The sequence below is a fragment of the Chionomys nivalis genome, chromosome 26, assembly GCF_950005125.1.
Source record: "Chionomys nivalis chromosome 26, mChiNiv1.1, whole genome shotgun sequence".
NCBI classification, from domain to species: domain Eukaryota; kingdom Metazoa; phylum Chordata; class Mammalia; order Rodentia; family Cricetidae; genus Chionomys; species Chionomys nivalis.
The window spans coordinates 11,714,994-11,727,529 of record NC_080111.1 but is presented as its reverse complement, the minus strand read 5'-3'; the positions used below and the strand labels follow the sequence as shown (position 1 = coordinate 11,727,529).

The following is a 12,536-nucleotide window of genomic DNA, read 5'->3' as shown; positions in this document are numbered from 1 at the left end:
ACATGTGTTACACACCCTGGGAAGATTGCCTGCAGCCTCAGCTTCAGATCCAGCTGAGGTACACCTTCTATGAATCCCACAGACTCTGAAACCACTGTCACAGAGTTTATGTTTCCTGATTCCCCATCTAGTGCCCAATGACCCAATCAGCCTTTTGTTACTGTCCACATCAACTGTATATAACATATGCTTGATCACTGGAGGAATCTTACTTTGTGATTTTCCTTTGCCATTTCTCTTCTTGTATTTTTATTTGTATTTCTTTTCACATTCCCAATTCTGCTTGTGTCTAAATGTCATCACTCAAACATAGCTCCTTTCCCAATAACACAGGGGTTTAATCCCGAAAGTCTTATGCTAGCGATATTACGAGGGGAGAAACTTAAAACCACTAAAGATCTCAGAGGTGGAATCTTCAAGAATTAGTGTGGACTATGTCTTTAGGGTAGGCATCGTATAGTTGAATTCCAGTGACTTTAGAATGAACAGGAGATTCTTAGTGGCCCCCATTATGATGTGGTGAAGCCAAGGGTCCCTTGCAAGTGTCTGAACAATGCTGCCGAGATTTGGAGACTCCAGAGCTGTGGAGTTTCATCAGCCTCTTGGATTTATGAAGTAGATTTCCCAGGCATTTCATCATAGTAACGAAAACCAGTCCGATGCACTCTCCTATCACTGAATGTACCCGCCCACGTATGTGACATGTACATTCGGGTACTAACTACTATAATTGTGTCGATACTTTTTAGATTGAGCCTTGTCTTCTCATCTTCATACTCGTGTCTAGTTGAAAGCTGAGGGTAGAGATGGCACAGCAGATGCTGGGAAATGAAGACAAAACCCCTGGTTTCTCAGCGCTTCAGTTTAACTCCTTCCTGAGATGTCTGCAAAGCTTACATCTGCTTTTCTTTCAGCGTCTCAGACTCTACACAGCCAAATGGAACCAACCAGCCTTCTTCTTAAAAACTAAGCCCTTTCATGGAGGATGGGGCAAGGTGGGTAGGGTCCGGTAGGTTTCCGTGGAAGATGGGGTGAGGTAGGCACTTGGCGAATAAATGTCTTTACATTAACTGTCCAAGTCACAAAGCCAGAGACCCAGGTTCATATTCAAGCTTTCCTTTTTGTTTGTTGGTACCTGTGGTCATCTGAATGTAATTTTCCCCTTATAATTTCACAGGGAGTGGAACTATTATGAGGTGTGACCTTGTTGGAGTCTCTATTGGGGTGGGTTTTGAGGTTTCCTATGCTCAGGATACCCCCCCCCCCGTGTCTCAGCTGACTTCCTGCAAAATGCACGACTCTCAGCTGTAGCTACAGCACCATGTCTGACTACACGCCACCATCCTCCCTGCCATGATAACAACGGATTGAACGTTCACCCTGAACTGTAAGTATGTTACCCCAATTACATTTTTTTCCTTGTAAGAAGCGTTGCCGTGTTCACAGTGTCTCTTCACAGCAACAGAAATGCTGAGACAGTACCCATCCCAGTGACATCCAAACTGTGATCTTCTATAAACACACTCTCTCTGGTCATACTGGCCTTTTGCTGAGACCGCTCACCAAGGAACAGCCCACACTCTTCTCTCGCTCTTTTCAGTGGCTACCACGGTTATTGCTTTCCTTGGTTTCCTCCCTTCCTCCTTCTCTTCTTCTTGGCTATGCCATCCTGTCTGGTCTGAGTATCTGGGACAACAGGTGCACCCTACTGGGCCAAGGCAGAATTGTGTTCAACAATGCTGATCAGAATCACCGACTCACTTCCTTCACGGCTCCCAGTAAGACTGACTTTGTACTTTTTCCTCCTCCACTGCAGACCCTTTTTAATAATCCCTGAAGCAGCTTCCGGGACCACAGTCCCCATCCACATCTGGGGCAGGCCGCTGGCCTTCTCATCCTGACATTCACTCTTCTTTCTTTCCCTTTTCTGCTAAAATGATTTCTGTCCTAGTCTTGTCTCTTGAGTTCACTTCTCCTAGGAGAGTTCAGCCTCTCACTGCTTTCTCCAAGTCCTGGATTCCACAGGCAGCATTTATTTCATTAGCACGATCACATTCTGACTTAAGTCTGTCACAATTGATTGTTCATTATACTTAACTTTCTAATATCCTGTCTAATATGCTATGAGGATGAAGGAATTATAAATATCTTTCTATATCTTGGTGCTGTGGGTTCAGTAAGTATATTATTAGATGATCAGTTAACCACACTAAGAAGGACTAGCAGGCTTGGCTTTAGATGAGTTGTGAACAAGACAAATGATACTCTTGCCATGTTCTGTGAAATTTTAATTTTTTTATAAGGGAACTGAGATTGTTAGGTAGAGAAAATCTCAAAGATCAGGGGTGTGGCCAGGGACTTATTTTTCATAGAGACAACCAAGTCCCTCACTTGCTGTTGACAGAGTGGCTCAGTAACATTGGGTATCTTTTTTCCTGGTGATGGTTTCATGGAGATACGATAGTGGCTCAAATGTTGTGGGAGTAACCAAACACTCTCTGATGGAACCCATGTGTGATGCTCTTTGGGTGGCCAAGAACCTGAGTCTGTATAGGACAAGAGCCTAGCGGAAAACCAAATACTACTGTCTAGGAACACAGCAATAAAACGACTCCTGCCATATTCAGAGAGCAGTGTCTTAATCAGCTGTCATCATGGAAGATTCTTCTGGCAGTAGACAGGAACTAACACAGAGACCCACAGCTGGACAATAGACAGAGCGAGAGATTTTGGGACACTCAGTTCTAAATGGGATGTCTCCATCGAACACTGCCCTTTGGGGTCAGAGAACTACGCAGAAAGGGGGGTTGGACAGATTTTGAGAGTCAGAGGTGATGGATGATTCCAAGAAAACTATGTCCTTCAGGCACAACAGGGCGGATGCACATATGAACCCATAGTGACTGGCTGCACACATGAGACCTACACAGGTTCAAGTCAGATGGGGTCGGTGCTGAGAGGGGAAACAGAGTCATATTTCCACTCTGTAGTAAGGGGCGAGCAGGCCCGCTTTTCATCCCGCCCAGCTCCTGCACGGCTAGCTTTACACCCGAAATAACACACAAATTGTATTCTTTTAAACACTGCCTGGCCCGTTAGTTCTAGCCTCTTCTTGGCTAACTCTCACATCTTGCTTAACCCATTTCTAATAATCTGTGTAACACCACGAGGTGGTGTCTTACCGGGAAAAATTCAGCATGTCTGACCTGGCGGCTGGCTCCATCCCATCTGACCCAGAGAGGAGAGGCATGGCGATTGCCTAACTTCCCTTCTTCCCAGCATTCTGTTCTGTTTACTCTGCCTACCTAATTTTCTGTCCTATCAAAGGGCCGAGGCAGTTTCTTTATCAACCAATGAAATCAACACAAAACAGAAGACTCTCCCACATCACCACTCCTAGCTAAAAAGCTATTTGCAATCGACACTTGCAAAGAAGAAATTATTTTTCTCCGATAGAGTCTCACTCAGTAAATTAGCCACACTTAAGGGCAGGCCCAACTGCTTTGTTTGAATTTTTTTTTGCCTTACTGGTTTTTTTTGCATGTATATTATGGCTCCCAATTTTGTGTTGCTATTGGTTGTTTTGTGTGTGCATATGTTTCTTACATTTTTCCCTCTTTGGATTTTGTTTGTGTGTTTTGTCTGCTTGTCTGTTTCAGAGAGAGAGAGAGAGAGAGAGAGAGGATGGGCTGAGTGGGTGGGGATGAAGAAGAATCTGGGAGGGGCTGGAGGAGGGGAAAACATTATCAGAATATATTGTAGGATAAAGATTTTTAATGCACTTCATTAAAAAGAAATCAATAAAAAGGAATAGTGAGAGTTTAAACCAGGGAAGCCAGGAGTACATATAAAGACAGTATATCTCTTCCCTTACTGATAAGATCTGGCAATGTCTCTGAACAAGTCAAGAGCATCCGTGGTAAAAGGGTCTTGTCATTTTGTACTAGTGGGGGTTACCAGGGTTGTTCTTGTAAGTAAGCGAGTTGTGCCTGTGCTTTAGGAAGTATGACCTTCTCTCTCTCTTGAATTTCCCATTGATCCTGCCTTGGAAGGCTACTGATTAGTATCAGATGTTCTTTTTCCTACGTAATAGGGGCACTCGGAATTTTAATATACCCTCTTTATAGGTGTATTAGTAAGCTAATTCTGATACTGATATTCCATGTTTATATTAAACATCCTGACTTCCTTATTCTTTCAGGGAGAAATACTATGAAAAGAATATAAAATGGTATGTAAGATCATCTTTGGGCAGATGAAATTCTTCATAACATCTTGTAGGTAGGTGATCTCCTACCCTCCTCAGTTATGACAGAGGTTAACATCTGGGTTCCCTCCTTTCCTCAGTTCTCAAACATCTTGTCATCTGTTGCCACAACTATTTCGTGTCTTAACAATAATTTCCCTAAATGACTGTGAGACGTCGTTTGGATTTTTAATAAACAGTCACATTCTAATGAGGTCTTCATAAAACCGACTAAATATGTTTAGAAATCATTAGCTTAAATTACCGATGCAAAAATCTCCTTCGGGAGCCCTGCAGATTTGGTTATGAGACTTCTGGCGGATGGATTCGTTCAACACCATGGCAGTGTTTTTGAATCTCCACACAGTGTAAACGGGAATGCCTGGGAAACAGGGAGACTGGATAAGACACTAACTGTCCCTCCGGTGGGTTCATTAAACAAGGAAGACAATCACAACACATTCCAGGGCCATTTAACTGCCAGGTGTGCAGCTGTTGGCAGGTGCCGGGGAAACTGACAAGGGTCCCCTCCTAGACGCACGGGCTGAAAGGGGATGCATGACAGCGACACGGAAGTCTCAGATAATGACAGGTCCTGGCAGATGTACCAGAGGCCCCGCTGGAGGAGAGTGGCGCATCTCTGTCCTCTACGCCAGGTGCTGCGACAGGGAAGGCCTCCCAGTGGCTCCAGAACAGGCAATTAAAGCCTCCTAATGCTGACTGCTCGAGGGCAAGAAAGAGGAGAAGCAGGTCCCCAGCTCTGCCTTAATGAATCGGCTGCAAGTTGGTGTAAACAAGCACACACCCGTGTGGCTCATGGGTGATTCATGAGGGACGGCCCACGAGTGGTGCACATGTTAGGTAGGGAGCGGTTCCCTTCGAATCGTGTCATTTTGATTTCTTGGATGGCTTGCTGTTGGTGTTTCTATGTATGGAAAACGGGGGCTTGCCACTCAACAGATACGCAGTACTAACGACAGCAAACAGCCCGGAACAAGGTCAGGGCCTTTCCCAGATGGGACATGACCTCTTGTCAAAACTCCCAAGTCCACGGCAGACATTCGAGAGTAGATGCCATTAGTGTCACTACTAATTGAAGACAACCCCATGAAGGGACTAGATAGAGGCCTCTTCTGAGCTCACCCTTACGCTCCCAGCCAACCTGGCAAAGAGTTAAGAATTTGTCGAAAACAAAACTCGAGCATTTTTTATCTCTGGTAAGCCTGTGGTTACAGATTCATAAATAAAGCAGAAACCTAATGTCCCCTTCCCCCTTCAGGTACATCCCACTGACTGGAGTTTCCACACTGATTTGTTAAAGCCATTGTTGGAAAACCAGTGACCACCCCTGACAGGGCAGGGCCAAGGGCCTGGTGGGAAGAAGGAACTGTGGCTGCCACAGCGAGGCATTTTCCATTGCTAAACTGCCGAGCCACACCACTTGAGATGAAGCCTGACTTCCGGGAAAAATGTACCAATAATCTTTTGTACATAATTACTAGTTCTTTAAAAAAATGTTCATGGGTGTTCTGCCTGAGTGTGTGCCTATGCTCGGTGCTGGGGGATGACGAGAAAGAGTGTCAGATCTCTGGAACTAGAGTTACAGAGCTGTTACATGAGTGCTAGGAATTGAACCCTGGTCCGCACAAGAGTTAGTGCTTTTAACTGCAGAAGCATCTCTCCAGGCTTTACGGCCCCTTTACTGCAGCAATTAACAGTACAGCCCTCTTTCTGTCTTACATCAAAGACCACACTGTGTGTACTCTTCCTTAAAGTAAAGGAATTTATCATGTGTAAAGAATTTCCCCTCTTAAGGATTCTGAGTTTGGATAGAGCATACTTGGGAATTTTAACTAAAGGGAAAAATACCCATGAACATTTATTCCTAAACACTAGTGGACGTTGTTATTTTACTGATTATTACTTTTCAAAATAATTTACTTCAGGAAAGCCAATACTTAAAATCTGAGGCAGCAAATTCCTTTGGGGGAAGGAGGCTATTGTAAAAGCCGTGAAGGCTAGACCACTACCTCCAGAGAGACCTCACTGTGGGATGTGGACATTCTGCAAGTATTTGTGGAGTCAGTCCAGAGACTGGGATGAGTGTGTAGTTCCCTCAGAAGGATTGCGAGATCAAGAAATTCTCTGCTCTTTCACAGAAGAGTTCAAAGGCATGCTCAATGGCTCTTGGACACAATCCAGAAGTCACCCACTCTGGGTGCTTGCTGAGGAGGGGGAAGGGAAAAGCGAGCCAAATTGTATCATTCCCTAAATGAGAATGAGTTCTGGTGCCATTCCCTACCCCACTATATTCAGGAAAATCAGGGTCATTGGTGTGGGACAATGGTCTGTATTCTGTCAATTATATTTTAAATAAACACTGATTGGCCAGTAGCCTGGCAGGAAGTATAGGTGGGACAACCAGACAGGAAGTAGAGGCGGGTCAATGAGAACAGGAGAATTCTGGGAAGAGGAAAGCCCAGTCCTAGCTGCAGTCCTGACCCCACTACAGAAGAAGCAAGATGTGTCTGCCTCGCTGTACAAGGTACTGAGCCACATGGCTAACACAGACAAGAATAATGGGCTAATATAAGTTATGAGTTAATAAGAAGCCTGAGCTAATGGGCCAATCAGTTTATAGTTAATGTAGACTTCTGTGTGATTTCTTCGGGATTTAACAACTGTGGGAATTGGGAAGCACAGAAAACTCAGTCAACAGGTCATTATATGTATCATTGCTGTTCTGAGGTTTGAAAATAGAACATTAAAATTAATGCCTAATATTTACTGAGTTTCATAATGGGCAAGAACTTCTCTACTGGACATGGAGAAACTCTCACATAATCTATCAGAACTTCCCAAAGTATGTGGTCATGGATGGAGTATTTTATATCCCAAAATTCAAATGCTGAAACATGACCACCCATTCCCCATGATGGCTATATCCAGAAATGAAGGAGCAAGGACAAATGAGCTTAAACGGGTGGGGCTCCGATCCAACAAGGTTAGTGTCTGTATGAGAAAAGACCTAGAGAGCTTGCTCTGTCTGCCGTGCTACTTGAAGTCCTCGTGAGAACGCAGACACATGGAAGTCACGAGAAGCCCTCTCCAGACTCTGCAGCATGCTGACCTTGATATGGATTCAGCAGCCTCCACAGCTCTAAGAAATAAAAGGCCGTGGCTTATGCCTCTCAGTGTAAGGCATTCTGTCATGGCTGTCTGACTTGCTGGATGTACAGGTACTATTATACCCCACTCCTCATGGTACCAGAGATTCCCTCTAGGCTGTCCACATGACCAGCCCCTGCTTGACCAGGCTCCAAGCCAGCTTACCCATACTTCCACCAGCTTCCAGAAGAGATAGAAGTGAAAGAAAAGGGTTTTCTACCTTCAGTACAGAAAATATGACTTTGAAAGATTTTATGCTTTACATAATGGACTCATACAACCCCACCTCAATTCGTCACTTGGGGTAACCTTTGTTGTACCAAAAACTTTACATGCTTAAAATTTAAAAAATTCCAGTCTTCCCCAAGCTTTTGTTGTCTTTGAAACAGTCTTTAAAAAAACCCAAAGTCTTAAATATTTTTCCTGTATTGTTTCCTACGAGTTTTAAAGTCCTATTTGTAATATGGAGGTTGTTAGCTTTTAGTTGTTTGGGGGCATTCCATGAGTAAGAGATCTTTTTTCTTTTTTCAGTCCACATGGGTAAGCAATGTCCCCCAGCTGGCTTGATTGAAAAGCACACTAATTATATATCTTTTCACTTAGGACTGCAGTCAACATCTGGGCCCTCTGTTCTGACATTGGCCCATTTATTTCTTCCTGCCAATTTGTGACACCTATAATTTTATCTTCTCCTATGCTCTGTGTCTGGGATGGGTTTCAAGGTTGTCCTATCCTTATAAAGTAAGATAGAAAAGCAATCTTTCCTTCTATTTTTTAGAATCATTTTTATAAAACATATAAAATGTATTTGTATTTTATAACTTATAAAATTAAACCATACAAAATTTGAATATTGAGTACCAACAAACAAATTTTGTCCAGTACATTTTCATGGCTGATTTTCGGACTTTAATTTTTAACCAATTGTTCTGTCCGAATTTCATTTTCTTTGGGAACTGCTCTTAGAGAATATGTTTTTCTACAAAATTACCAAATCTATTAGTTTATTCTTTTATTATAAAGTCACTATCCTCTTTCTGATATTCACGATATCTGGTTTTCTTCCTTTTATTTTTGATCTCTTGCCAAAAGTTTGTCTATTTCATATAACTAGGTTTGTATTTGCTAATATTTATTACTATAATTTAATAAATTTCTTCTCTACTTTCTTATTTCTCTTTGGTTTTACTGTGTCCACTTTCTTGATTTAGAAGTCTCATCTTTTTTTTTTTAAATAAAGGGCATCTAGGAACTTTTATATTCATTTTACCTGCATCCTGTGAGTTTATATACTTCTCCCTCAATATCAATGGGGAATTGGCTCTAAGATTCCCCTGGGGTCTCCTTTATGTAAACTGTTAGACCATTCCCATGGAACTTAGGCAACATCCTCCTATATACATGGGTTACACCATCTCTAGATGGCTTGTGATACTCAATACAGTGTAATGTCAACAGGTTCACTCTATTGTCTAGGGATAAGCCCGCACATGTTGAATGCAGATGCTTTCTTATTTTTTCCTTTTTTTTTCCTTTTTGTGGATGGTATGTTGATTGAATCCATGACCATAGAACCCCCAGACATGGGGGTGACTCTCTGTGACACTCTTTTTTGATCTCTTGACCCATGAGTTCAGCTCAGGTTCAGTTTCCTGGGATCTTAAGTGAAGATGGAGCAATGCTACTGTCATTTTCCCAGGGCAAGTGGATGTTCTCTTCTCTCCCCTCTTTCCCACTTCCTCCCCCAGTTTGACTTTTATCTGACCATCCACCCCCACAGGTTTGGATTTTATGTTAACCCTGAGGGCCCCAAAATGTCATCTCTTGACTGTCACTGGCTTCAAAATCAGGGTACTTCTCACCAAGACAGACACAGAGCTCTGCTGCCTGTTTCTGGGCACACTACGGTCTTCGGCCAAGTGTACTTCAGGTCTATGATGTCTTGCATTCATGAGTATTAAGCTGCATATTTTAAACAACTCTACTTACATACTCATACGATGTATATGAGCTTTAAAAAATAAGTGTGGATTATCTAGAATTTCAAGATGTTTATTGAAGGTCAGGTTATCTAGTCTGTCACCTTTTCTAGAATATTCAGCATATCCCACTTACTGAGATCCTCTTCTGAGACAATTGTTGTATTTGTTTGTGCCTCCTGACACCCTTCTAGAAATCTTAAGAACCAACCACCCACCCTTTAAGGTTCTTGCTTCAATGATTCAGTTCTAGGACAACTACCAGGCTGCCTTTGCTGGATATAAATAGCAACTTCCCTAAGAAGTAATGCGCTCTTCATTTGGGCTGAGCATCACCACGGAATTGAACCCATTATAAGGCCGTTGTACCCTTTATCTTTGCTCATTTAAAATTTGTGCTCCGGAGGTAATCTGATAACATGCCATTGCTAAGATTACCACCGCTCATCAGCTTCCTGGTTAAACAAAATGAAAACTCATAACCAGTCACTAGAGACAGGAATAAAAGAACTTTGGGGAGGATTATGGCTCCAACTTGATAGGTTACAGCACCAAGGCATACTGAAGCATGACAGCATGCTAGGTTTCTAATCCACAGACGGATCCCAGGAATGCACACTGTTGTTCGAGCCAATGCTGTCATGTCTATTGTAGTACCCACAGGGTTTTGACACCCAACAACCAGCATCAATGCTTCGAGGTATTGCATGCTCAAAATAGCCAGATAACAGCAGCTTTTAAATCCCGAGTGCATTCCATGTCTGTTGCTATTGCAGCAAACGAGAGCCATTCAGACTGTGCTTACTGAAAATGTATAACCACTGTGGTAAGCAATAGAAGCTGGGTGGATAAGTTTTCTTTTGGAGTATGTGCAATATTTCAAGAGCATGATTCATGTCTCTGGATCACTAACCCAACAAGAGACCAAAGGCCATTTGCATGGGCTGGCTTACCCTTCCCACTTCCACAAGGTTGGTCACCATGATGATGCTTGCCGTGTTCTCATGCCACACCATCCTCCAGAAGTCATATATGGTCTCCTGCATGGGCCCTGGGAAAAACAGAGCAGAGGCGTCATTTCCCCTTGGAGCATTGCTGGGACTTCAAAGAAGCATGTGCATCCACCCCGCTTTGCTTTTAGCGAGATGCCTCTCGACAGCAGCCATATAGAGAGGAACTCCTGAAACTGTACCTACAGCGAGAGCCAATGTTCCACTCATGGCTGACTCTTTTTTTTTCATGTCTTCCAATATTATCTGCATTTTGAGTTCTCTTTACTCCTCTTAAACTACTACTGCGAAAGAAAGTGATTTCCCCGTCATTTAGTTATTTATCTCCATAATACTCAAGAGAGGAATTTTAAAAAAACGGCCGACATTACTCTTGCTGCTAACAATTGGCAGCTCTCCCAGGGAAGCGAGACGTGGAGTGAAATGAGCCTCGGTAGGAGAGATGGCCTTTCCTTGTTTCTAATATTTTTTCTTTTTTGGTGCCATCAGTCAAATTAATCCATTCTCTCTTTCCACACGACTTTCTAAAGTGAGAGAGAAGCTACGGGTCTAAGGCAGCCATTGTGCATCCCACGGAACATGGCAGAATGTGGCCAGGCACCTGCCACCTTACCCTTAGAGATCTGAATATTCAGAACTCTTTCCTGGGGCTTGGCATTTTACTCCCATCCTCCATAAAAAACAACAAATGACAAACAAGAAAACAAAACAAAACAAAAAAACCGTGGGGGCGGGATATGTGTTATAAAATGCCAGGGCTGATATCCCAGGTGTAGAAAGGTAAAATTTAAATGTTCTTTTAATTCAAACTTCTATTTTTTTTACACGTGTCCAATATACCTTGATAATATCCATCCTGTCCAATTCTCCTTGCCCCCCAACAAAGCTTCCCTCCCTCCCCCATGTCCTATTCCTCTTTCTCACTTATTTTTAGAAAACAACTCATTGAGTCCATTAGTGCTGCCTACGACTATGGCACCATTCACCAGAGCTTAAAAAAATAATACCCCAAAGTGCCTCAAGACCATGCATACCTGAGGCTGTAAAACTGACGGTATACAGAAGACAAGAAAAAAAATGCACGGAGATGAGAGAAATGCAGGGTTAAAGGCTTGGAGAGGCACATCCTCTATGGAGAAGCACACAGATGTTCAGGCACACTTAGAACCGCCACCCTCTTGTACCACAGTATCTTGACACTAAGGGGTTATTTACTTTGCCGGTGTTTCAAGTTGAATTGGGTGACCTTTGATGATAAATCACTTGGTTACTGTGAGCCTCAGTATTGCCTGCCATCTTTAGATGAGCACACTGACAGCTCTCAAGGTGATCTTGAGGACCCATGGAATTCAAACATTTGATAAACAACAAAGCAACAGACTGGAAACAAGATGCATTTGTTAATGTTCATCTCTTGTGCATGTTTGGTCGCAGTAATGGCAGCACGCCGAGGGGGTCCCCTCAGTCACTCCACTCCTCTGGACCAATTGGCAATGGTTATGGTGTAGAGCCTCCTGTTCCAGCTGTCCAGCTTGTCCCCCTTGCCCCCTGGCACACCAACTATCATTCTTCCCATGCTGTTCTGAGAGCACAGCCTTATACTCTTACAAAAGTGGACTCAGTTGCCCCACGTCTGTGTCGAATCCGTTTGGGGATGGGGATACACGTGCCACCACCTGTGAAGTGCCAGTAGCCATCTCAGCCATTCTCCTGCCGCAGAGGCTGAAGATTTCAGAGACTTTAATCTCAGGCTACAGGAGGGACACGGAAACATCAGCTTCTATCAGTCACCCATCCTTCACTTTCATTGTGTACTTAACAGCTTGTTACTTATTCAGGAGGGAAATCCTGCATGGGGTCTATCTCCATGCAAAGCCTTACCAATGTGAAAAAAAAAGCTCTGAATCAGGGCAGTGGCCTCGTTATGCACACAGGCCTCTGATGTACACCGAAACATTGAGAAATAGTTCTGATAACCATGGCAACAGTCAAGGATGAGTCAAGGGTTCCAACATCTTCGAGCTCTCCTATCTATGCGCCCCCCCCCAGGAGATTTCCCAGGCTGTTCGAGACCTTGACCCTTTGTTGTGCTATTCAAAGTACTTCTTGCTTAGTCCTTCATAGCAAGCAACA

General features: G+C 43.3%; 1 protein-coding gene across 3 annotated transcripts in view; it reads right to left on the bottom strand.

The window, feature by feature from the left end:
• Ptprm (protein tyrosine phosphatase receptor type M) overlaps positions 1-12,536 on the bottom strand; it is a 698,790-nt gene that overhangs the window by 45,736 nt on the left and 640,518 nt on the right. For all 3 annotated transcript variants that reach the window (XM_057758864.1, XM_057758862.1, XM_057758863.1), the window contains one exon: positions 10,347-10,444. In XM_057758864.1, coding sequence (XP_057614847.1) covers positions 10,347-10,444 — 98 coding nt within the window. The remainder of the gene's footprint in view (positions 1-10,346; positions 10,445-12,536) is intronic.